Source organism: Triturus cristatus, chromosome 6, assembly GCF_964204655.1.
Source record: "Triturus cristatus chromosome 6, aTriCri1.1, whole genome shotgun sequence".
In the NCBI taxonomy this organism is placed as follows: domain Eukaryota; kingdom Metazoa; phylum Chordata; class Amphibia; order Caudata; family Salamandridae; genus Triturus; species Triturus cristatus.
Genome location: NC_140589.1, coordinates 1,141,884,541 through 1,141,910,904, shown reverse-complemented (window position 1 = coordinate 1,141,910,904; position 26,364 = coordinate 1,141,884,541). Strand labels below are relative to the sequence as shown.

Genomic DNA, 26,364 nt, shown 5'->3' with positions numbered 1-26,364 from the left:
CCTCAGAATAACTTAAAAGGGCTTCCCCTTAACCAACTATTACAAATGTCAGTTAAACATGTGCCAACTCTAGCATATGGCGTAGAGACCTTAAGAGGTTGTGCTGACAACACCATGGATAAGCTAGTGACAGGGACCTACCGACGGCTGTTTAATGTTTCGCGACATTCTTCACCGGCACAAATCCGACTTGAGTTCGGACTTAAACGACAGAACCTAAATAGCTTAGGGGCTTATTTAAAACTCTGCCACAAAATCAGAAGGGATAATAATTCCTCACTTATGACAGTGGTCTGGGAGGCAATATGCGATAATAAACATAAGCAGGCACATGAATATTTCAAACTGGAGATAGATAAGTTCAATGCGGAACAACTATGGGCCTTACCTCTTTCACAGGTGGCTTTTAATAAAGTTATAAATGGGTTCAGCAAAAAATTGTTTTCTTTATGGGATAAAGCAGTACTGGCAAAGAGATCCCATGCATGGATAGGTATTGCTTCGTATGGTATGCTAAAACCCCAAAGATATTTAGGAGACTCAACTAGCCAAAGGGTAAAGCTGAAGCTGATGAATCTCTGATTTGGGAATAGCCAATTTCTTGGAGACGCCCCTACATGGAAATTGATGAGTAATGAGAGGGTGTGTCGCCTCTGTTATTACAAGAGTTAGGACATTTGTCATATCATCTGTAGCTGCCCGGCACTAATGGAGGAACATAGGAGGCTGCTAAGGTCGGACTTTAATAGTCAAATTATACGAACATGCCGACAGGCAGTCATAGCCAGTTTACAAGGAGAAAGATTGCAATTTATGGGTAGACTTCTGAAGTTTATAGAAATAGTGGAGAAGAAATTGCTTAACTGTGGACAATGAGGATGGTTTCATTTATATTTGGTTTTATACATTTTATACATTGATGAAAAGTTTATTTTAATTATGTGGTCTTAATAATGTATGAAATGTAAGAAGAATTGTATAATGTTGTTTTAATTGTAAGTTTTTAGTAACTGAACAATACATTTTTAATTCATTCATTCATTCATTCAATTCATTCATAACGACAACAAAACTCTTGGTTGCAGGTTACCAATGAGACTGTCTGAAGCAAAATAAAACCTATCATTAGTTTATATTTATTAAATACCTTTTCAACAAATCAAACACATGTCTAGCATTGCAGTTTCTCTACCTGCCACAGTGCACAACACTCAGTCTTTGAAAGGTGACTAAAAATGTCCCATAGGGAGTAGGTATGGCGAGTAACCACTTTACCTACAGAAAAAGAAATCTAGAAAGTACAGTGGGTTGACAGGCTGCATTAAATTGGTTTCTAACCTGCTTTTAATGCACAGGACACCAGCAATAAAATCCTCCCCAATTCAGAAGACTCAAGGCCTTTGACTGCATTCTTGAACAAGCATTGGCAAAGCCAATAGATCTCAGCAACGTCTCAGCTATTGGCTTTGTCAATGTGAATGTATTTTATGGTCATTCCAAGGAAAGAACTATCAATTCAAAGTGCTTCCCTTCGAAGTCACCACCACCCACGGATATTCACAAAATGACAAGCAGTAGTGGCAGCACATCTACACAGGCAAAACATTAACCTATTACCTTACTTGGATGATTGGCTCATAAAAGCCAAAAGCGCCAATATTTGCAGCCAACATACCCCAAAAAACCACTCCTACTACATCAACAAAAGTTTACCATCAAAGTGCAGAAATTAGACATAAAAACATCACAAATGCAACCATGTTTGGGGGCCATACTCAATGCACACTTGGGGGTTAGCATACCCAAATACAGCCAGTATTCAAAACATTGTAACACTAGCCCAGTATTTTCAAACCGGGCTCAAACTTACAGTCAGGACATTTAAGGCATGATGGCATCCTGCATCGCAAAAGTCCCACATGCCAGTCTACATACAAGACCACTGCAGGAATGCCTCTCACGTTAATGGACTCAGTCACAGGCTCAACTGCATGATCTAGTGTTGATAGAGAGCCGCACACTTCACTCTCTGCAGTGGTAGAACTCGCAAACGCTGTTCAAAAGATGGCCGTTTCTAGATCCAGTTACCCAAGCCATTCTCACAATGGATGCTTCCATGACGGGTTGGTGGTTCACCTTCACTATCTTATTCAGGATGTATGGGACCCCAAACACTAGGGTTGCCATATCAATTACCTAGAGCTTCAATTTGTTCACCTATAACTTGAAAGCGTTTCTAACTCACATAATAGACAAGGTTGTCCTGATCCGGATGGATAATGATGACAACCATTTACAAGCTGCAGCAATAGGGAGGGGGAGGGGAGCTTACTCTCTACAAATATTACACCTAGCCCAGACCATCTGGCACTTATTATTAAATCACAACATTCATCTCCTAGAAGAACACGTCCTGGGGACAAGCAATCAAGTTGCAGACCTCTTCAGCAGAATGCAGCAACAAGTCCACAAATGGGAACTCCACCCAAGAGTTCTCCTACCATACTTTCACAAGTGGGGATTTCCACAAATAGACCTATATGCAACCCCAGAAAACGCTAAAATGTCCAAACTTTGCGTCCAGGTTCCCACACCCACTATCCAAGGGCAATGCTGTATGGATGAACTGGTCAGGGATATTTGCCGATGCTTTTCCACCACTTCCATTTGTGCTCAGTAAGCTCAGGAAAATCTCCCTCACCCTAATACGAATAGCTCCAACCTGGGCTCATCAACCATGGTTCACCACACTACTGGAACTCTCACAAGTTTCCCATGAAAAAATTATCTGTAACCAGGACATTCTCACACAGAACTATGATGAAATCAAACAACCCAATCCCAAGGAAATTAACCTTGACACATGGCTCCTGAAGTCATAGAATTTGGGTATCTAAACCTACCACCACAATGCATGGATATTCTTAAAGAAGCTCGTAGGTCTACAACTAGAAAATGCTACGCTGACAAATAGAAACGATTAGTCCTTTACTGCTGCCATCAAAAAGTAAACCCTTTAGATGCCAGGTACAAACCATTATCTATCTTCTGCATCTCAAAACACCAGGTTTAGCCTACACTTCCATACTCTTACACTTTGCTGCCATTGCAGCCTATCTGCAAAACAGACAACATGTATCTTTATTCAAGATACCAGTCATTAAAGCGTTTCTTTGAGGGACTTAAGAGTAATTCCCCCTACACTTCCACCAGCACCAGCCTAGAATCTTAAAATTGTACTAACAAAGCTCATTGGATCTCCATTTGACCACTCCATTCCTACCATCTCCAATACGTATCTTGGAAAGAAGCATTTTTAATAGCTATCTCTTAACTCAGGGAGCTCCAAGCACTAAGCTAAGAAGAACCACTCTTTCAGCTCCACAGAGACAAAATAGTGCTAAGAACAAACCCAAAGTGCCTTCCCAAAGTAGTCTCAGTTTTCCGTATTAACCAATCAATAGAATTATCTGGGTTTTTTTTTGCAACCTGATTCCGTTGCAGAGAGAGCTCATCATACTCTAGACGTTAAAAGAGATACAATATATTATATTGACAGAACCAAAACATTCAGAAAAACTAAGCAATTATTAATTGCTTTCTCACCTCCTAACACTGGAAATCCAATTAAAAAAATTGGGATTTCTAGATGGATAGTCAATTGCATTCAAACTTGTTATGCTAAAGCTAAAAGAAATGTACCTGTTCCCCCTAGTGCCCACTAAACTCGTAAAATAGGGGCCTCTATGGCATTCCTAGGGAATATACCCATTGCTGGCATTTGCAAAGCATCAAATGGTCCAAACCACACACCTTCACAAAACATTACTGTGTGGCTGTATTAGTTTGTCATCATGTTGGACAAGCAGTGCTGCATACTCTTTTCAGACAACTGCAACCCCCACAGGTTAGCCACCGTTTTGAGAGAGGGACTGCTTTACCGTCTATGCTAAGCATGTGTATCTACAGCCGCACATGCCTCGAACGGATTGTTACTTATCCTGTAAGCACCTGTTCTTGGCATGTAGTGCTGTAGCTTCACATGCGCTCACCCTTCTCCCTAGATGCCTGTGTCGGTCACAGTTAATGTTTCAAATGTGCCTTAATTCACATTACTTGCATACTTACTCAAACTCCATTCTCATATGCTAGTGGCAAAACAGTCTAACAGTGGGGTCGATGCCCATGCACAGGTTCACCAAACTGAGGAGTCACACACCCTTGTGACTCAAAAAACTTCTTCGAATAAAAGCAACTTGCAATCATCCGGGCCCAACACTAGATGGTGGTCTTATGCGAAGCATGCGACTCTACAGCACTAGAGACCAAGAAAAGTCAAATGTAAAAGTGGCAATGGTGTATGTAAAATCTAAATCCCGATTCACACATTCAAGATCTGCAAGATTGCATTTGTGCAGATATTGCTTAAGGCTGTGGAAAATAAGTAAGATGTGTATATATTTTTCACTGTCTGGCTTAGGTACTAGTGTAGTTACCATGCTGAGATTTAGTATAAGTATGTTGCTCATGTTTAAGTGATGATATTAATTATTCTTATCGCTCCAAGGATGCATTAATTTAGGGTATGGTGATGTATGGGCAGAGCTCAGCAATGTGGTTGCTTTTTAGGTATGGGATAGACAGCACATGCGCTGTCTCGAAGAGACATGTTGTGTTTAATCTGTGGGTTTCAGCCAGACCACAGGCTTCCCATTTGCTCGCTCTATTGTCGGTCTCATATTCTATGTCACCAGTTGTCTCTGGCATGCATGGCCATGCCTCTTGTGTTTAGCCCTCCCCCAGAGCATGGACCAAGTTCAAGTAAACATCCACTGCTCCTGTTTTCACGATAATTTTAAGACCTTTTTTTGTCTTTCTTTTTCTGCACTCTACACAGTGCTCTTACTTTTACCAGCTCCTTTTCCTCCCATCCGTCCTTAAGCCCACTCCACAGATCACCCCCTCCTCAGTCACTGCTTTTCCTATCGTAACTGCATTTCTTTTACCCCACATACTCCCTTCCATCGCTACTTGCACCCTCACACCTACTGGTGCTTCCCTGTCCACAAATCACCCGTTTCCCCCACCTCCTCCCTCCTGTCTCTGCTTGCACCTACCGGTGCTTGCCCCGTCCACAAGTCCCCCCGTCACTGCTTTAACCCCCATTGTAGTCTGTTTCGTTCTAGTGAGTGGTGGTGTTCTGCCTTTTAATGTTCTGTTAGTGTATAGCTGGCGTGCTGATCAGAGCATGTGTGCGTAGTTGCGGTTACACTTGCCACACGTGTAATCTGTTTATTTTCTGAGCGTGCGGGCACTAGGTGCGTATTTGCAACATATGTGGACGTTCGACAATGGTGTTTATAGCTGGAAACTCAGACCTCAAGTGAATCAGGTATGCTTTATCACAGCACTTCTAAAGTGCTGGAGTCTTCGGCTTTAATTGTATAGCCACGTTTCTCCTGTGCAAAAATGATTGAACTGTCCGTATATCACCTTGTTGTTTCTCATTGCATAGGGTGGGACTCTAATTTCTTCATATTTCTCCCATCTGGACACTTTTTTTTTTTGCATTCACCAGTGAAGTGTTTCCGTGCACCATTATTGCTGAACTTGAATTCTCTTCAAACAAGCCATCAAGGACTGCCTGCCCCTCAGTGTCCATGGCAAAAGTAGTCCTTTTAATGTGGTTGCTGATGCAATGTAGTTCCTCATGTTCACTACCATAAACTAACCTAACACTGATTCTTTCAGATTTTTTTGGGCAGTTTCATATAGCGCCAACACCACCCGAAGCTACTGGCGCGCTTTACATTCACACCAGTTACTTTACACAATGACGCATAATTTTTGTAGGCTCGTGGAGATTAAGTGATTGCCCAGAATCAAGGACGTTAAGCCGACGCCAAAACTTGAACCTGGTTCCCCAGCTCCATAACAAGGAGCTCTGGCCCTTGAACCACATCCTCTCCCAAGAGAACACCACATTGTCTCTGTAGCCTCGGCCTCAGCTCTACAATTTGTGTTTATGGCCAAATGGCGTAATCTCCCCCTGGCAGCCCGCATTTGCTGTTGGTTGCCCATCCACCTCCCGCCTTTTGCTGCTGACCACACTGAACTCCACTGCACAGATCCCCTCCTCCCCCAACTCTGCTTTTCACATTTTTTTGTGCAGTTTTATATAGCGCCAACACCACCCGGAGTTATTGGAGAGCTTTACATTAACACCAAATACTTTTCACGAGGACACTGTGTAAACTTAGGCAAATCTCCCCATGACAGCCCGCATTTGCTGTTGATTGCCAGTCAACCTTCCGCCTGTCATTGCTGAGCTCCTGTTACACTCAGCCCCATTTCCCACAAATTCCCTCCTCCCTCAGCTCTGCTTTTGACTTTTGTTTTGTGCAGTTTTTTATGTAGTGCCAACACCAGCCAAAGGTGTTGGAGCGCTTTACATTAGCACCAGTTACTTTACACAAGGATGGATCAATTTTTTTAGAACCATCTAGACTAAGTGATTTGCCCAAAATCAAGGATGTTAAGCTGGCGCCATAACTCAAACCCGGTTTACCAGCACCTTAGTCGGCACCTCTGGTCATTACGCCACATCCTCTCCTGAAAGGACGCAATATTAACTCCATATCCTCTGCCTGAGTTCCATATTTTGAGATTACAGATACATCACTTAATCTCCCCATTTCTAAACACAACAAGCATTGACAAAGCCAGTAGGTTTCGCCTGTGGAAAATCTGTTTTGAGGCCTCAGCTAGGCAGAGCACCCGCTGCTCAGCTAGACAGTTGTGTTCTATCTGTGGGCATACAGGCGGCCCATCTCCTACCGTTGGTAAACTTCAGTGTCGCTGTGATTTTCTCTGATGCCATTCGTCATGGCATGCGGCCGTCATGCCCTCTTCTTGTGTTTGGACATCCCATAGCGCATGGACCAAGTACATGTCTCCTTACACAGTTCCTAGTTTGTGCAGCTATTTTTTTCTTTATTTTCAAGCACGCAATGGGAGTACTTGTGTTTTTAGGTTGTCTCACTTGTACACATACATATACACATCATTAAAATGCAGAACGTGTACATAAATAAATGAAATTCTTTAAAAGCTGTTAAAACAAGAACAGTACTTTTTTTCACGACTGATGGTATTGGAGCGCTCGCTCGGTCACGCTATAGCACGAACAAGAGTCAATGGTATTGGAAGTGCTCACCAGTCATTTGCGATGTGATGGATGGATGGGTATATGAAAGTAGGCGTCCTTCAGGTCTAATACGGACATGAGGTTGCCTTTTTGTAGCAATTGTATTACTTCCTGAAGGGTGACCATGTGGCAGTGTTCCAACAGGATGTAGTGATTTAAGGGCCTGAGGTCGAGAATGGGTCAAAGTGACCCATCCTTTTTGGGAATAAGAAAGTATAATGAATATAATCCAGCTCCTTGATGTGAAGTTGGACTGGCTCTGTAACTCCTTAGAGTAAGAGAGTTATTATCTCTTGTTTGAGCAGAGCTTGATGTAGTATGGAAGGTTTGTGCTTGCAAGGTGGAATATTTGGAGGAGTTGTGACGAGCTCCAGACAATAACCATGTTGGCTAATGTTCCAACACCCACTGATCTGTTGTAGTGGGTTTCCAGTCTGGTAAGAGGGATTGTAGACTTCCCTTGACAGGGGTTAGATGGTTGGGGGAGAATGTTGAGGAATTTAATATTTGGGGTGTGGGTAGAATTTCCGTGATGCAGCCTTTAAAATTATTTCGAGTATATGTGCCTCTATAGAATCTTCTAGAGGTGGATGGCTGGCCTTGATTTTTATATGAGGACCTGAGGTGTTGGTGGATGCAGATTTGGTGCCCTCTTTGATGGTGGTGTGGTGGCGAAAGGACCTACGATAGGTGAGAGTTTGGTGGGCACCCATAGATTTAGCGACATCCATCTCCTTATTAATTATTTCAAGGGCCGTGCTTACCTGAGGGTCAAAAAGGTGCTCTTTGTCAAAAGGGAGATTAAGGACTGGCTCATGGACCTCTGTTTCTAACCCAGTGAAATAAAGCCAAATGTGTCCAAGCAGGATAATGCTGGAATGTATGCCTCTGGCTGAAGTGTCAGAGGAGTCTAGTGCACATTTGATGGAATTGTTGGTAATTAGCTTCCCCCTTTCATTCCAGTGGGCCCTGTCATAGCATACCAGAAGGGCTTGGCTGTTGGCAATTTGCCAATGATTAGCAGATTGAGCTGCAACCTGTTTTCCTGATGTCTCACCTGTTTTCCTGATGTCTCAATCAGTTTGGACTCTTTGTCTGGGGGAAGTGTGTCACCAGTTGTTTGAGAGTTAGCTCTATTTCTTCAATTGACTACTGCCAAGGAGTCAGAATTAGCTATCTTCTAATGTAAATCGGGTCAGATGGTGCTGCATTATATTTTTGTTGTGATAATCTATGCTCTCAACTGATCTTTAAAGATATTCATAGCATGACGTGGCACTCCTTTAAGCATTGGTAAGTTTTGGGGCCCTCGTAGAGCAGTAGTGAGGGTCTCAAAGAGTAAGTCATCCTCAATAGGGTCTTCGTGTAATGGAACTTGTTGGTTTGCTGCAGCCCTGGCTATTAAATCTTAATACGCTGAAGCATCATCTGGTAGGGATGGGCCTGCGGGATAGAGATCTGGGTCTGTATTCCCCTGTGGGTCTATATACCTGCCATCCCATGGGTCCCTAGGATGTTTGCCCTCTGCTATGTCATCATTATCACTTGCGATAGGTGAATTTGAGTGATGGGATAACATGTCCCCTACTTCAGACTGTTGTGGTGAAACAGGTGGTGGAGTGCGGGGTGGGGGTAGTGATGGTGGAGTTGGAGAGGTAGGGATATGTAAAGGGCTAGTGCCCATGTTCTTTTTCTTCTACTTGAAAGGCTGAATAGGTGTGTCAATAGCCTCTTCGAAAGACAACTGTCTTTTAGAGGATAGAGGCGTTGCCTGGTGAAGAATCGTTTTCTTTGTTCCGGGCTGAATCTGTAAAGTTTTTTGCCTTGTATCGAGGCTCTCTTGCATAGTTTTGAGGATAGGCTCGGGTGGACTTTTCGGCCTGAAAGTGTAACATTTTGGTGACAGTGTGGTCGGAGCTGAAGCACTGTGTCCTTTGTTTTTCGGTACCGAGACTATGGTCCGATGCGTTGGTACCACAACTGATTTTGTGGAGGCCCGTGCTGTAGTCTGATGTTTCAGCGCTGAGCCCGAGGGCGGAGCATCCAAATCAGTGTGTCGGTGCTTGCCATGGCTTTTGTGCAGTGGTGGCCCATGAGCAGTTTTATCGGTTGGAGCTGATTTCTTAGGCTTCAGATAGGAGGCAAGTGTACTCACGGTCCCACGCTTTCCGGAAGAATCCAGGGTGACTGGATCTTGTTCAGTCTCCGACTCGGATCAGGACTTGTGGATGGAAATGGCTTCCTTCTTGGCTGCTAAGGCTGCTGCTTCTTCCTTGTCCAGCTTGCGAAGATGTTGGGTGTGTCATCCGAGTGTCAGCGCTGCATTTCTAGGCGCCCTGCACGTCAGTCCCAAAAGGTTTTCTTAGATTGGAATGACCTGCAGCCTTCACAGGTACATTCCTGATGGTCGGGCAAAAGTTACAGACCGAGTGTTGGCTGATGTGAGAGTATTTCAAATGGCAGTTCGGAGAGAAGCGGAACGGAGTGCGTTACATCAGCAGCTCATTTTTTGGTTAGAGCTGTTTGATGTGAACGGCCCAGTCAAGCATGCCCAGTAGGCCATCGAGGCTTATCGAAGAACCTGATGCCCAAATACTTCTTTTGCTTGGAACGCAAAAGTTAGTATGCCATCGAAACAATACGGTCAAGTTAAGGGCTCTACTAGCAAACCGAAGTGAGCCCGAAAAGAACTCGGACCGGAGCAAGAGACAGTACATCCGAACCAGTAAGGGGAAAGAAACAATCTAACAATGGAGTCAATGCCAATGCACAGTATCATCAAAAGGAGGAGTCACACAGCCTTGTGACTCAAGAAACGTCTTCGAACAAAAACAACTTGCAATCATCCGAGCCCAACACTAGATTTCAGACTTATGCTGAGCATGCGCATCTACAGCCACACATGCCTCGAACAAATTATTTTGAACATACCATTGCATTACAGAGCTGTCCTCCAAAGTCAAAAATTACCATCATCAAACAGACATCAAGCTATAAGAGGGCATACGAAGCTTAAAATATGAGCCATTGGTATCAAAAGTATCTTTTCAATAACCTGTAAGGAAATGCATTTGCCAGAAATTAAAATGATCAAAACACTGAGCACAATTATTCACATTTTGAGTTAATAAAAAATAAAAATAAATATAAGTAGGGTTCTACTTTTAAAAGAAAAAGTAGCAAGATTGGTTGCTATGTTTTTGACATGTAGGATGCATTTCGAAATATTTTGGAATATATTCTAACAACATGTTTGTGAAATAGGAGAGGCAAATGGGCAGGATATAACATAATTACACCTTCCAGGCAAATATCTTTAGTCTAGGGCCATGACCTTCATCTTGAAAAGTAAAATAGCTAACCATTAAAGAAAATGTGATTTATAATCCAAAGAAAATAGAAAAAAAATCAAACTGTTCAAAAGGATTGTTACTTACCCTGTAAACATTTGGAGACACATGTACTGCTATAGATTCACGTGCTCTTCATACTCCTGCCATCCAGTGTTGGGCAAAGACTGTTGCAACTGGTTTTTCTTCTAAGAAGTCTGTTGAGTCACAAGGCCCTAGTAATACCGCCTCTGATAATGAGCATGCATGTGCACATACTCCATTGAAAGCAGGTACGGAGCAGAGAGTAGAACAATGTACTGACCATGTGTGCAGTGTAAATAATTATGCAGGTTTAAGATATCTAAAGCAAACACTGGTTTACGAGGAGGCAGGTTGGCGCATATGAATCTACAGCACTAAATGCGATGCATAGATGCTTATAGGGTAAGCAACATAACCCATTCGTAGCATATATGGCTATAGGTACACATGTCCAGCACAGACTGTAAAGCAGTACTCTCCTAAGTGGTGGCTAGCTAGTAGATGGTGCAGAGGTCGGAAACAATGTCCTTAAGACAGCCTGACCTCCTCTATCCTGTTGCCTTGCCAAAATGTCCACACAACAATGCTTTGTCAAGGTGCAGGGAGTGGACATGTGGCAGTTTTATAGATACCAGCTATGGGTATGTGCCAAAGAAAGGCCATAGTGGTGCCCTGTTTACAGGTGGAGTAAGACTACAGGGGGCAGGTAGGGTTCTTTTAGCTTTAAGGTAACCGGTCTGAATACATTAGACAATCCAACTGGCTAGATCTTTCTTAAACATTGCTGACCTTTATTAGGCTGTACAAAGGCAACAAAAAGCTGCTGTGCTTTAAAGAAGGACTTGGTCATATCTATGTAATACATAAGAGCATGTGAAATGCTCTCTGCTACTGAGTCAGGCTGGGGGAAAAAAGACTGGGAGCCCAATCGTCAGGTTAAGATGGAAAGGATAGACCACCTTAGGGAGGAACTTGATGCTGGTTCTAAGGATAACCTAGTCATAGTCTACCTGGAAAAAAAGCTATTGTAATGTAACCTATTACACTTCGCAGCATAGCAAGTGCATGTGGTATGCCTATGGACTTCCTTTAGTATCTCTTTGCACTCTTGAGGCAAGGTGAGTTACCCAAACTTTAGGACTTCAGGAGCCAAATCACTAGGTTGAGCTGCCTGGAGTCTGGGCATCTGACTCTGCCTTGGTTGTTTGTGAGATGGTCCAGCCTGTTGGCGAGCTCCTGGTGCAGGCGGTGGACATCTCTAAAAGGATAGAGAATCATGGTTGTCTAGCCCAAGCAATAGCCACCAGGATGAGGGTGAGGGATATTTGCCACAGTTTCCTGACCACATACGGTAAAAGTGGGAGAGGAAGATGAATGTATAAAGATCTGTGGCCAGTTCATGCAGAGCTTTGCCCATGGACTGGGGGTGTGGAAACCTGGAGGTGAAATGTGGTCTTTTTGCATTTTTGCAGGTGGCGAAGGGGTTGATGTTCTGGAGTAGGACTTGTGGGTGAAACTCCCATTTGTGGACCCGTTGGTCTGTCCTAATGAGCAGGTCTGCAAAGTCGTTACCCCCCCCCCCCCCCGGGAGATAATCCATTAGGAGGTGTAGTTGGTGGCAGAATGCTCAATGCCAAATTCGATGAGTTAGTGCTGGCAGTTGAAGAGGGTGTGTTTCACCTTTCTCTTATATGTAAAGCATTGCAGTCATGTTGTCGGGCCGTACCAGGACCAACTTGCCCAGAATATTTTGGACAAAGAAATTCAAGGATAGGTGGATGACTAAATTTCCAGATGGGTGATGTGGGGACCCTGTTGGTCAGGAGGGCACAGACCATGGACTTTCATGTTGCTGAGATGCACCACTCCACCCTACAAGTGATGCGTCTGTTGTGACGGCCACTTGCGGAAACACTTTGAACTGGCAGTGCTGACAACTTACCATGAAGCGTAGGTAGCGTTGATGGGCGAGATGGATGGGTTTGTGAAAGTAGGCATCCTTCTGGACCAATGTGGAAAATGAAGTCCCCTTGCTGCATGGAAGGACATCCTGTCGGGTAACTATGTGGATATTTTTGCATATGAATGTGGACATGTTTGGATATGAATGTATCTGTTGAGAAGCACGAGATAAAGGATTGGCCTGAGGGAAAGTCATTTTTGCGGATGAAAAGTACAAGGAGTAGACGTCTTTGCACAGATGTTGAGGGAGCTCTGAAGCCTCCCCCAGAAAAGTGCAGTGTGATCGGGGAGATGCAGGGCAAGTCAATGCCTGGAGGTAGAATCTCACATGGAAGTGAGTACCTCTGTCTCAACCTTATGAGTTGTTACTCATCAAGGTGCCCATTCGTAACCCCACCCTACCTGTTGGAGGGAGGTCTGCTGCTCGTGTTAATATGACTGCTTTGAGTCAGAAGAAGTAGCCTTAGACCCTCACCTTGTCTGCTGTCTTTGAAAGGAGCCCCTGGCTGAAAGAATGTTAAGGGTACTCATGGCCTTAGCAGTGCTGGTGTCCTTTATCTTTCCCAACATCTCATCAACCTGCGGACAGATCAGGAGTTCTCCAAAGGAGTGCAGTTTAATGATAAGAGATAGTGAGAGCCAGCGACATGCAGCCAAGAGTGGTGGAGAACAATGACAGAGATGTTCACACCTCTAGCAGCTCTATTAGCTGAATTCAGGGCCTGATTCTCAAAGATAAACTTTTGCTTGTGTGTAAGTGTACAATTGCTGTAGTAACTTTACTACTGTTTTGGAATTCACAAACTAAGAGTTTAATTTAACTACTAGTAGTTTTACAAGTGTAATTTAACTACCAGTAAAATTACTAGCAGTAACATTACACGGTTAGTTTGTGAATACCAAAAAGAAGTAAAGTTACTACAGCAAATGTAAACGTACACAAAAGTGTACGTTTACCTAACTTTACTACTGTTTTGGTGTTCAGAAACTACAGGTGCAAATTCACTACTAGTAAATTTATGAGTGCAATTTTACTACGAGTAAAATTACTAGTAGTAAAATTACACTCGTAGTTTGTGAATACCAAAAAGTAGTAAAGTTACAAGTGTAGACTTACACAAAGGTGTAAGTTTACATTTGTGAATCAGGCCCAAAATGCGCACAAAATAGTCGCGCTGGATATGGCTTCCCCCTCCTCAACAATCTCTTCTCCGTTCTTTCGGTATAGGTCAGGTAGATGTTGGAGCAAGACCTCCATCTCTTCTCACTGGGCCCTGTCGCAGCGAGGCAGGAGGCCAACCGAATTGGCGATGCACCAGTGTGTGGCAGAATTGAGTACTACTCTCTTGCTAGCTGCGTCAATGAAATTATCTCCTTATCAAGAGTAGGGGCAACACCTGTGGGCTGGGCTACTGCTCTCTATTAAACGGGGAGTATAACTATGCAGTCCGGGGGAACAGGGCCCTGATATAGAGGGGGTGAGACGGTGCAGGCATAATTTTCTTTTGAAACCTGGGTGTTACCACCTGGGATTTTATGACTCCCTAATAATCTCCGGGACAGATTTTACCATTCCCTTTAGCAAAGGGAGAAACTGAAGGGAACGCTCCTTTCTGGAGGGCATCTCAAACAGGAAGTCCTCATTGTCCGAGGTGACATACATGTCCACCTTGTGGTAGGTGGCTGAACGTTTCATGACACCGTAGTATGCGGTGTGGACGTCTGCTAGGAAACCCTGACAGGGAGATGGTCATGGTCAGAGTCCCCCAGGGGATCCACACTTTAGCTATGTCTACCTGTGTCTGAATAGGACTCAGGTAACCCCCTGAGGGGAAGTTGCAGGATGTGAGGGAGGAGAGGAGTGAAGAGCAGTGCCCATAGGCCTCTTGGGAGGTGCCAGCTGCGGTGTGTCCTCAAAGGAGAGTCTTAACTTTCTGGGCAAAGTCTTCCCAGTGGCAGAGAAAAACAATCTAACAATGGAGCCGGTGCCCATGCACATTTACTACCACACAAGGAATTACCAAAGACTCGACAGACTTGCTCGGAAAAAAAACAGTGTCCAACGCAACACTAGAAGCCAGGAGTATGCAACGCATATGTATCTATAGCCACGCATACTATAATAAAAAAAATTGATAACCTGATGACGGCGTTTTGATATACTTACCGTCCATCGTCTGTGCCTTCCATAACCAGAAACATATAGTCTCTTCGTTGCCATTTACTGCTTGAATCTGTAAAGTAAATTTTCCTTCCATCCTGGGTTAACACAAGGTCGTTCACAAAGGACATTTTCTTCCCTTGAATTGGTTTCTTGGAATCAATGATCATTTTGGCCTCACCTACAGGAACAATGATAAATATTTTAATAAATACACTGAATACATGCGGCCCAAAAATGATATGGGGGATCAAGAGGAGGCGGCTTAGCCACTGATTACACAGAACTTTGAAAGGTCAATGTTTATAAGTAGAGATCAACGCCGTCACTGCCAGAATCCAAGCTGGTAAACCTCTCCAAATTCACTGCTCTTCATATCTTTGCACGTCTCTTTCTCAAATCTTTCATCCCCAATTGTTCTTTCACAATGCATTTTTATGTTACTCCTTCTATGCCTCGTCCTGTTCCCCAAAGGCATCATCCTTCTTTAGAACTCACTCATCCACTTCACTGAGGTCTTCAGTACGGTGTAGTCTTCTAGTTTCACCAACCGCTTTAGGCAAATGAATAAACAAAACTCTGCCATTTTAAACCATATTTTGCAACTAAACGGGGAATCCTTGGCAGAGATTAAAAGAACTGATAGCACAAGTGAATTTGTGCTTGAAAACAAAATGTGCCTCGAATTCAAACTGATGGACTGGTAAATGTTTACATTTCCAATTTCAAATATTTTCTTTTGGGAGGGTAACTTACTATAAAGCAAAGGATCTTCATTCCTCTATAATGCCTGTTGCATGGACAGCAGACATGCAAACGTCCAAAAAACATAAAACTGGAAATCTAAGCAGCTAAAAGAGCTGGGAAAAACCAGAGGATCGCTAAACTCAGTCTTTAAAGTATTCATCATATGGCACCAGCACCAAAGCACCTGCTTCCACCCAATTTCATATATACACTCGCTCGTAACCAACACACTATTAGGGAAGAAAGTCTGTATGAAAACAGAACATTATTGCCCCTGGACAACTCCAATTTCATTCACAACCTTGCACTCAAAATAGACAATGTTGGTAGTCAAGTGAGGGTATATTTAAATACAATTTAAGCGAGACTTAACCAAAATATGCTTCAATTATAATGTCAAACAACATGGGATAAATTGGTGGTAGAAAAATAAAAAAAATCATAGTTTACTGCAGAATACTTTGATAGATTGTGCGGGGATATGTCTGAGAGATCACTGGTAATCTGTTATGCTCTATTCACACTATCTTCAAATGTTTGAAAGCACTAACAGGAGCTGTGAGACCAAAATCCACAATTTTCCTCAGAGTGGATCTATACCAGGTTGCCATGGTCCATCCTCATCAGATGCCCGCATGTGAGCTTTTCGTCTAAAGAAAGAAGGTGATGAGCTCTTCTGTTGCTTCTAGTGGAAGTGTGACTGCCTCAGGAGCATAGTGTAGGTTAAAACTGTGCTGGATCAGCAGGTTGTCTATTCTCAGGACAGTTTATCTTGAGAGCATGGATGAATGACAACTGGTGTAGACTGCAGAGTATGCTATGAGTTGGTGAGAAGACAGACTCTCAATGGATGTGCCAACATCAGAATGAATACTGTGAAGAACAAGCTGCTTCTTCACATCTGTCCTCATCTATGAGGCTTTAACACACCAGTCTCCAGTTATCCTATCAGAAGTGATGTGGAACCATCCATTTTATCATGGGGTCAAGATTTGTGACCCCAATATTAAATGCCAGAAGTAGGTAGATAATGGGGGACTGGTAACATTACTAAGGCCAAGGCTGAATTTCAGGGCCACCCTTGCCTGAATGTATGGAATGTTTAGGATATGACTGGTTAAAATCTCCCATTGAGCACCAAATTCATATATGGCTCAGGAATACAAACTGTTGAGACGCTCTCTCAATTTCCCCCCCTCTCCAGTATTAAAATGTGGAAGGTTAGGCCCAAGTCTTATATGAGACTCTGTGACCCTGTACTTAACAGGGGTGGATTATTCTGTTTTTCACTTCAACTTCAAGGAGGAAGTAGAGAAGTTGGAGAATGTCTATATAGCCATCACTTGTAGATTGGGGCCTTCTACACAACAGTCCTCCAACATTAAAAATTAGTTAAATCACCGTTTAGCAAAAATTCATCAGTGTTTGGAGGCCACCAAACACAAGGTAAATAAAAAGATTTCGTTTTTATAATGCAACATTTGTATAGTTAATATAAATTCACTTACAGCATGTAACTGCTTTGCATTGATTCATTATGCAGCATTTCTTGAGATTACTGCACATGTATTAGAGGGTTACAATATTGGAATTATAAAGAGAGAACATATTTTATACAAAACTCAACTATCAATTTTTGGTGTAAGGCTATGGGTTTTGGCCCAATTACATGATCACAGTGCAAGCCCATGTCCAAACATAGGTGGAAGTGTTCAATACACAAGATTACAGGTTGGCTAAGGCGGTACTGGTAATGTTTTAATTCAAAAGCAAATATCCATATAAATACAGCAGCATTTCACACATTGATATAATAATTAAAGTCAACCCTGGCACAAAACCTTTAGGCCAAGTCCGCCTTTTCCTTAAGCAGAAGACTTCAAAACCAGTGAACTTTTGTTTTGCTGCTGTGCACTTGCTGATACAGATATTTAATGGAGCAAAAATAAGAACACTGATGGCAGAAACAGGCTTTGATAGATAATGTAGTCACTCCCTTTCCTGCTTTCTTTGAAAGCGCAGATCTTGTGTGATCAAAACTTTACTGTTAAAGTATTCAAGCAGATATTGTTGCCTTCTCTGAACAATAGGCACCAGTTGACCCCAAAGGTGGACTCAATCTACATTTGTTTTACTAGACAACTCTTGTAAGAAAATGACTCTTTTTGTATGGTTACACCCATTATTCTGAAATGATGCTGAAAGTTTTTGTTATTCTGTGCACTGGGGCTACTGCTAACCAGGCCCCAGTGCATGTGCTCTTACCCCTAAAACACCTAAATTGGTTACACTCCTGGAATATTTAACTTACTTATAAGTCCCTAGAATATGGTACAGAAGTGTACCCAGAGTCTGTAAGTTACATGTCACAAGTGGACTACAGCACATATAGTGCCACCACTAAAGTGACAATGCAAAGTATGCCTTCAGGTCTGTCCGTGCAGTTTTAAAACTGCCAATTTAATGTAGCAATAAATGCCTTTTGCCAGGCCTACTTTTAAGTTACCCCTAGGTAGGCACAAAAAACATGCGGGTGTACTAGGACCCTGAAAGGGATCAGTCCTGTCCCTAGAAATCTGTTGGCAGAGCAAAGAGAATGGGTGGTGTTAAGGAATCTGCAGCTATGCATTTTCTCTACCACATAAAATGTCACTGAAAGTAAGTAACTCGTTCATCTGATAAAGACTTCTAGCTGCAGATTCCTTAGCTCTGAATAGATACCCAAGCAATACCATCCACGGAGGTGGGTCTGCGGACCAATTTCACACAAGGAAGTCCTGCAGGACGGAAAGGGTGAAATGCCCATCCCGACGAACCTGACTGTCCAAACAATAGTGTTTGTTAAACGTGTGCAGAGATGCCCATATTGCTGCAGGCAGATATCCAGATGGAGTCGAGTGGTAATTGGCCTCTGATGTAAGTAGGATCCCCAGGTGCTGATCTGTATTTTTTATCGATCCTGGGGTTTATCACTCGTGCCCTGGTGGGTTCCTTGAAAATGTCAGTGGCTGGCTTGAGGACCCCCTTCAACATTGGCAGAGTCTTTACATGTCTTTCTGAGGATGCAAAGGTGTCCATTAGAAAGTCATCTTCGATGATATCAGAGTGAAGCTGTACATCATGGTTGTTTGCCGCACGTTCAATCAGAGCGTTGAACGCCGCAGTATCCTCTGTGGGTGATGTTTTTGGCCCATATAGTTGTGTGTCCTGTGCATCAAGAGGTGCACTGGGGTCTGCAGGGTCGCCCCAAGTTTGGTCAGGGTCCTGCTGGTCATCAGGGTCCGTGTCCACATGGTAGGGGACTTGTTCATCCAAGTAGTCCCCCAACGCATCCGTGTCGGAGCGTGTGGGGGAGGCCCGGTGTGGATCCTGGTAGGGTGAATAGAAGGGTTCATACAGGAGAGGTTCTGAGTCCACAGGCAGCTTCCTCTTTAGCGGGATCCTGAAAGGCTCCAATGGCGGTTCCGAAGTTATCCTTCGGCCGTGGAGAATCATCCTGCCAGTGTCGGCGTCGATGACGTGTGACGGAGACGGCTCGACAGGTGTAACCGCAGGTTTGGTGACCTGTGTCCTGAGTTGAAACGCCTTCGGGATTGTGGGTGGAGGCAAGCCGAAGGTAATGCTGGTCGGCACCGACGAAACCGCCGGAGCCGAACCGGAACCCGACGGGTCCTGGAGGGCGTCCTTGGATCTGCAGCCTGGCATCGCGCCAGGCCGTACTCGGGGCGCCTTAGAGGTCGTGGCCCCCGCCAGGGTCGTCGAGGCGGCTGCAGATATCTTCTGCGCCCGTGGCGCATCGAGTCGAGGTGCGGAGATCACCGTCGACGTCTTCGACACGTGAGGTTTTGGTGTCGTCGAGGGAGTGCTGCGAGGCGTAGCAGGCGGGACGGCCCTCGGTGTCGGTGGCGTCGACGCCGGTAACCGGGCAGGTTTGTCGGCGCCGATGACCTTCTTCCGTTTGTCGACTCCCATGTCGCCCGTCTCGAGTTCGGCACCGAAGTCTCTCTTGGTGCGGTCGGTGCCGACCCGGTGCGCTGGCGTCGAAGGTGTTGAAGGCCTCGATCCGACTAGCGCCACTTTCAGTTTCGGTTTCGTAGGAACCTGAGCAGCTTTCGGTTTCGTGGAAGGGAAACCAGCTGGCTTAAGCGGTAATGGCTGCCGCTGAACGTCCGAGGCCGGGCCCGAGGGCGGGGCCGAAGGACTGCGTGATAGGTCTCGGGTAAGGCCCGAAGGCGATCCCTCGACCGGAGCCATAGTCTGTGGCGCTGGTGAAATTTCGGTCTGAACAGGTAGGCCTTGTTCATCATCGGAGCTACTCTCTTCGGCTCCTAAGGCCTCCTCGTCGTCTCCTACCTCGGTGTCGTCTTCACCTCTGTGGAAGAGTGACTCGTCGGCCTCGTCCGATCCGGGTTCGTGTTCGTGTTCGGAAACGGGACTGGAGGGTAAGACTTCTACTTCTTCGACGTCGTCAGCCTCGTCGAAGATGTCAGCTGGGGCCGGTGCCGCGTGCTGCGCTTCGAGCCTCGCCGCTCGACGATTCCGCAGAGTCTTCTTTGAACGGAACCGGGCACAGGCCATACATGTCGATTCGTCGTGGTCCGGCGAAAGGCATTTGTTGCACACCGGATGGACGTCGATGTGTGGGTACTTCGCATTGCATACCGGACACCTTTTGAATGGCGTCCTGGATTCCATCGTCGAAGTAGAGTCGATGGACAGGCAAATGCGAACAAAGTCGGTGCTGAAAGTTAGTAAACTAACAAAAAGTATCGAAACCCGATCGATAAACAGTACCGACGCGAACTAAAGGCCTTGTGGCCTCGACAAAAGTTTTTCCTAACTTGAGCTAAGATAGCACATCCGAACCCAATGGCGGAAAAAAACAATCTGAGGATGGAGAGGATGCCCATGCGCACTGTAGTCCATGGGAGGAGTCACCTATCCAAGGATACTTCGAAGACTCTTCCAGGACAACAACGTGCAAACATCCGGACCCAACACTAGGCGGCGATCTATGCACAGATATGAATTCAGCAGCCCACATGCCTCGAACATCCAGGACCGGAACTTAGTATGCTAACGCAGTGGTCGCAGCTTTAGCTCTGGTTGAATGAACTTGCAAGAGTTGGTCGTCCACTCGGAACGCACGTGTGAGGTCAAGGTAGAACGGCAACGCTCATTTTGGGTCCAGACACTGGAGTCGCACCTCTTCTTTAGAGGGATGTGGAGGAGCGATAAAAGTAGGCAGTGTGATGGCTTGGCCTGCGTGAAATGGAGTGTCCACTTTAGGTAGAAAGGAGCCCTTTCTGCAAAGCACCCTTTGTCAGGATAGACTAAGAGGCAAGGTGGCTTAGATGACAAGAAGACACATGCAATTGCCACCAGAACGGCAGTTTTTTGTGTGAGAAGCCTGAGGGTTGAGGCTTGAAGGGAGCACACATAAAAAAATGAGAACTAAAATAAGATCCCATTAAGGCATACTGAATGGCAAAGGGAGAAAGAAGTTGACGAAACCTATGTACAATAGGGTATATAAGCAAACAGGGTTGGTTAGGCAGCTGCAATAGGGCAGACAGAGGAGAGATCAGAGAGATATCCTTTAAGGGTACCCAGAGTAGCGCTCTACTGGGTAAGAGAAAGAATAAAGACCAGCACTTCAGAAAGGGGATCAATGAATTTTTCTTCACACCATGCCACAAATGTTTTCTAATGGCAGGCGTATGCTGTCTTGGAGGGGACAGCCTGGCTGCCAAAATAACATTACAGTCTTCGGGAGGAAGGTTGAAAGTTGTCAACTGATGCCACTCAATCTCCACGCAAGAAGGCGGAGACTGGACAGGTTCTGGTGGAGGCCCCTACACTGCAGAAAATCTTCTTGAAGGGGCTGCCTGGTTAGAGGATCGATTGCCATGCTCAGAAACTCGGGATACCAAACTCTCAGTGCCCAGACTAGAGCTACAAGGATGAATTGGGCCCAGTTGTTCCTGATATTCTTGAGAACTCTGGGCAGGAGTGGTATGGACGGAAAGGCATACATGAGGCCTCAGCGCCCCTTGAGACGAAAAGCGTCTCAGAGCAAGAGCTGCCTTGGAAACTCCAGCACACAAACTGCTAACAATGCTTGATCTCGATGGAGGCAAACAGATCTAATCAAGGCTCTCACCACTGCTGAAAGAGACCTTGTGCCAACTCCTGGTGGAGACTCCATTCGTGATCCGCTAGGCATCAACAGCTGAGTTTGTACGCTCTGGCATTCAAGAAACCTGCAAGGTGTCGGACCACCAGGGATATGCCCTGCTGTTCAAGCCATGTCTAGAGGAACAGGGCCTCGACAAAGGGTTCATGTCCACACCCCGCCCTGTTTGTTGCACTGCCACATGGAGGTGGTGGTGTCCATGAACACCTGCACTAGCCTTACCTTAATGAAGGGTAGAAAGGCTTTCAATGTCAGTTGGATCACCAGGAGCTCCAGCAGGTTGATGTGAAGTCCGGATTCCGCTGGAGAATAGAGTTCTCTCACCTGGTCTGCCACTGACCCAATTGTGGTTCGTAAGCCACCACTGCAGGTTCTTTGCAGTTGCCTTCATGATCTGGACCATGTTGAAGAGTTTCCCCTGATGCTGTGCCCTTTGAAACTTCAAGACCCACTGCAGAGCCTGCATATTCTATTGGGCATGTGTCACAAGTAGGTTGCAGGAGGCCATGAGTCCCAATCGCCTCGGGGTCTGCCTTATCAAATCCAGGATAGAGACTGAAACATTGATATCTGTAGGAAAGAGCCTTTTTGGGACATGGCTAGCCCCCACTTTTTGCCTGGAAAATGATGTAATTTCGACTGGAAGTCCACAGGGTCCCTGCCAACCAGGTCCCATGCTAGAAGCTTTTTCCCTAAACTATACCTCTTGTTTTCCAATTGGCACAACTACAGTAACCCTTGTGAGACCCTAGTAAATAGTACTCCTGGTACCTAGGGCATTCGCACTGAAGAGCGGCTCCAAGGGTAGCCGTACGATTTGTGCCATTTAGGGCCCCTCACCAACTGTATGCACACTGCCATTGCAGACTGCATCCCATGGTGCAGATAAAACCGAAGAATCGACATGGTACACATTCCTGTGTGCCAAGCCCACAGACACTGCATGAGATATAGGTAAGACACCCCTATAGCAGGGTTTATGGTCATAAGGAAGGGTGCACTATATCTCCTTTGAGGACATATCAGCATGAGCAGATATGCTCCTGCAATATCCATGTAAATTCTTGGATATTGTAAGAAAACAGGGAAGCCGTAAGGAGTACATGTTATGTTATGTTAAATATATTTATAACGCGCAATAGTTACTCCAAGGAGTGCCCCAGCGCGAAGCCACAATAGAGGAACTAGAGTAAGAAGTTATGGAAATAGATGGGTTGGACTCTCGTCATTACTATTAGAATGGGATGTTTATTACCAAACATCTTGTCTCAATAAACCTGCTCCGATTCCAATGTCAGGTTTATTATTAATAATTGCACACAGAGGATCCTTTAGAGGGGTCCCCTAAAGCCTACCAACACTTAATGTGGTCACCGGGGAGGACAAAGCCAACCTGTTACCACCAGACAGAATTCTGACCTCATGGCGTGAACACCAGCACACTCAGCAGTCGAGAACAATGCCTGTCCTGGGCAGAAGTGTTCACATCTCGAGGGGAGGGAGGAACATGGCGGCGGCAGGCTGACGCCCGTCGTAGGAGTCCTGAGACCAGCAGATAGGCGCAGCAAGCAATGCACGCTACACGATGAGGAGTTTCTTACCGTATAGGTGAGCAGATATCGGTTGTCTCCTACTTTATCGATTATCGGATAACTGGCTTTTCATTTTTATTTTTTCGCTGGCCGAGGCGTTTGGGGTGAGGAACCGATCCTTTGCGCTCGGAAGCACTAGGACCCTGGAGACACCCTGGAGATACGGAGCGGAGACTGACACGGACCCGGATGTTCCTCTTCGACGCTGAAGCAGCAGAGGCAGTGGTGCCGGTAGGGAGAGACGAAAGCTTTCGGGAAGCAGCGCGGAAAGGGAAGAAGATATCGGCGTTGCAGCAGACCGGAGAAAGTAGGAGAACGCTTTGGTGTAAGGCACGGGCTGCTGTAATATTGGTTCAGTTCCGTGGTCCGGTATGCCGCATTTCCTTTCCTTTTTGTCAAGCAGGGACAAACAAGAATAACACTGGTATTGAGCTTTCAAAAGGGGAGGGTGGTTCTTATGACTACATGGATCGGATTTCTGCGGAGACTAACTTAGGTACTCCCTGTAGCGCGGTGGTTGAAACTGAGAGGCGGGGTAGTGTTGAAGCGCATTTGAGGAGGAAAGATTCTAGTGACCCCCCTTTTGTATATACATCGTCAATATCATCAAGATCACCACTAAGAGGTCGAAATAGATACCAATTGAGGTCTCAGCGTGAGCTTATGTCAAACGGGGTATTAGATTCAGGTCTTAAGGAAGGTCCAACTCCACTTACTCCACTTAAGAAGAAGAGAAAGCAGGGAGATATTAAGAAAACAAAAGCCCCTAGGGGTCTACAACCCCAGAAAAATACACCATCACTTAAGACCTTCTTCAAAATTATGCAACAGGCTGGGGCTGGTGATGGGGGGGCTGTACCAACACAGGGATGTAGTAGCAGTAGTTCTCCTTTAGAGCTGATAAACCGATATGCACCCTTAGAGAATATGTTAGTTACGGAGGGTGATGGTAGTGGTGGGGCCCAGTCTTTGGCAGGTGACTTACCTCTATCCCAGCCCCAAAACTCGCATCCCTCATCAGGGGCTTCACCTATTCCGCCTGTAGATGGTTTGATGGATAATTCTGCTGGAGAGGGGAGTATGCTAGGTTCCCTGTTAAAGTCTTTGAAGGATGACCTTATGGCTAAATTCGAGATTTCTGAGAGTAATCAAAAGAGCATCCACGATAGATTTGATACTCTTGAGTCTAGGTTGGATGATATCTGTGCCCGTACTGGCTCGTTGGAGCTTAAAGTTTCTGCATTGTCAGAGTCGGTTCAAGGAAATATAAAGGTAATTAGCACTTTAAAAACGCAGAACCGGTCTCTCGAAATGGACATGGAACGGCTAGAGATGCAAGCACGCAGGAATAATCTCAGAATCCTGAAGATTCCGGAAGGTGAAGAGACAGGGGACATCAAGGATTTTGTTTGTAAACTCTTGAGGGATGGGGTCTTGAAAGACCGCCCCGATATCGTATTGGAGAGTGAAATACAAAGGGTGCACAGGGACCCATTCAGACTACATCCAGACAGAAAAGTCCCCAGAAAGATTCTGGTGAATTTCCAAACCTATAGTGTGAAAGAACTAATTTTAGGCAGATGTCTATCTAACACTAGTCTCCTCCATAATGCACATCCATATCAAATTAGATCAGACATTGGGGGGAAAACTGCACAGAGACAGTGGGAGTTGGGTTCTAGAATGCCAGAATTGAGATCCTTAGGTGTACAAGTTCAGATGAAATTTCCTGCTCTTTTGAAAGTGATGTGGAGGAACAAAATGTATAATTTTAGCCAGCCAGAGGATGTAGACATTTTCCTATCTAAGATAAAAGAAGAAGGACATAAGGGGAATTGACTGTGAATATGAAATAAGATAGTTGAGGGGAAAACTGTTTCAGAAGGAGAGAGGCACGTGGGATAAAGAGGAGAAAGGGGAAAAAAAAAAAAAAAAAAAAAAAAAAAAAAATCATAGATATGAGATAAAATAAAATAAACAAAAATATGGAACATAGGGATAGGTGTTAGGAATATATAATTAAATGTTTCTGCTGTAAGAATAACTGGCATATGAAGTAATATGTTTTGTGGATGGTAACTCCTATTTTGTTTTATGTTTTATTTGGCGTGATTTTTGCATGCTGTCGCCACTGGGGTCTGGGCTCCTGAAGAGGCGATTTCAACGCCAGGTGTGAAGGGAGGGTTCCTCATGGGAGGGTGTGGGAAGGGGGATTGGAGGGTTAGAAAATGTGTAAAATTGTTCTCATATTGCGCAAGATTGTTTCTTTATGTTAATTGCTCTAGATGTCTGGTAAGATCAGGACGGCATGAGTGGATCAGTTAAGATAAAATTTCTCTCCTGGAACGTCAATGGTCTAGGAGGCAGCAGGAAACAACGGAGGGTTTGTGAGTACCTAAGGGGTACGGATGCCCATTTTATTTTGTTACAGGAAACCCACCTAGAGGCAAAACTATGTGAACAGGCTTATCGCACATCAGGGTGGGTTCAGGATATATTATGTTCACATCAGACAGGTTGTACCAGAGGTGTTGCTATAATTCTTAGATCGAATAGAGGGATTAAAGTTCAGAAATGGGAAACAGACAATTCAGGAAGATGGTTAGTGGCGGCCCTATCTATAGCTGGATTGGTTTTCACGTGCGCAGTGTATTACGGCCCGAATGAAGATGATTCGGGTTCCATTTTAAAATTGAATGCATGCCTCATACAGTATCCTGCCCCGGTTATTTTAGGGGGGGATTTTAATTTAGTTTTTGATGGGCAGGCTGACCGAACCTCAAGGGCGAAATATTGTGTTCCAACCAAAACTTTGTCATCTTTGAAGTATGTGATGGAGGATTATACGCTTCTAGACATTTGGAGAGTGAAAAATCCAATTCAAAGAGAGTATTCCTTTTACAGCAAGAAATATAAGCAATTTTCAAGAATTGATTTTTTTTTGGTGGATCAATCTTTGCTTTCTAATACTGTCTCGACTGCTTATATTCCGGTAGGCCTTTCAGACCACTCTCTGGTAGAACTTGTTCTTAGCTTAAATCTTATGAAAACAGTGACTAGATGGACACTTGATAGATCACTTCTCGCGGATGACAAAGTGATGGTTCTAGTAAGTACGGGAATAA

General features: G+C 44.7%; 1 protein-coding gene across 1 annotated transcript in view; it reads right to left on the bottom strand.

Annotated features, from left to right (window-relative positions):
• APMAP (adipocyte plasma membrane associated protein) overlaps positions 1–26,364 on the bottom strand; it is a 386,605-nt gene that overhangs the window by 149,769 nt on the left and 210,472 nt on the right. Inside the window, exon 6 of the mRNA XM_085612063.1 lies at positions 14,711–14,885. Within this exon, the coding sequence (XP_085468189.1) occupies positions 14,711–14,885 (175 nt within the window). The remainder of the gene's footprint in view (positions 1–14,710; positions 14,886–26,364) is intronic.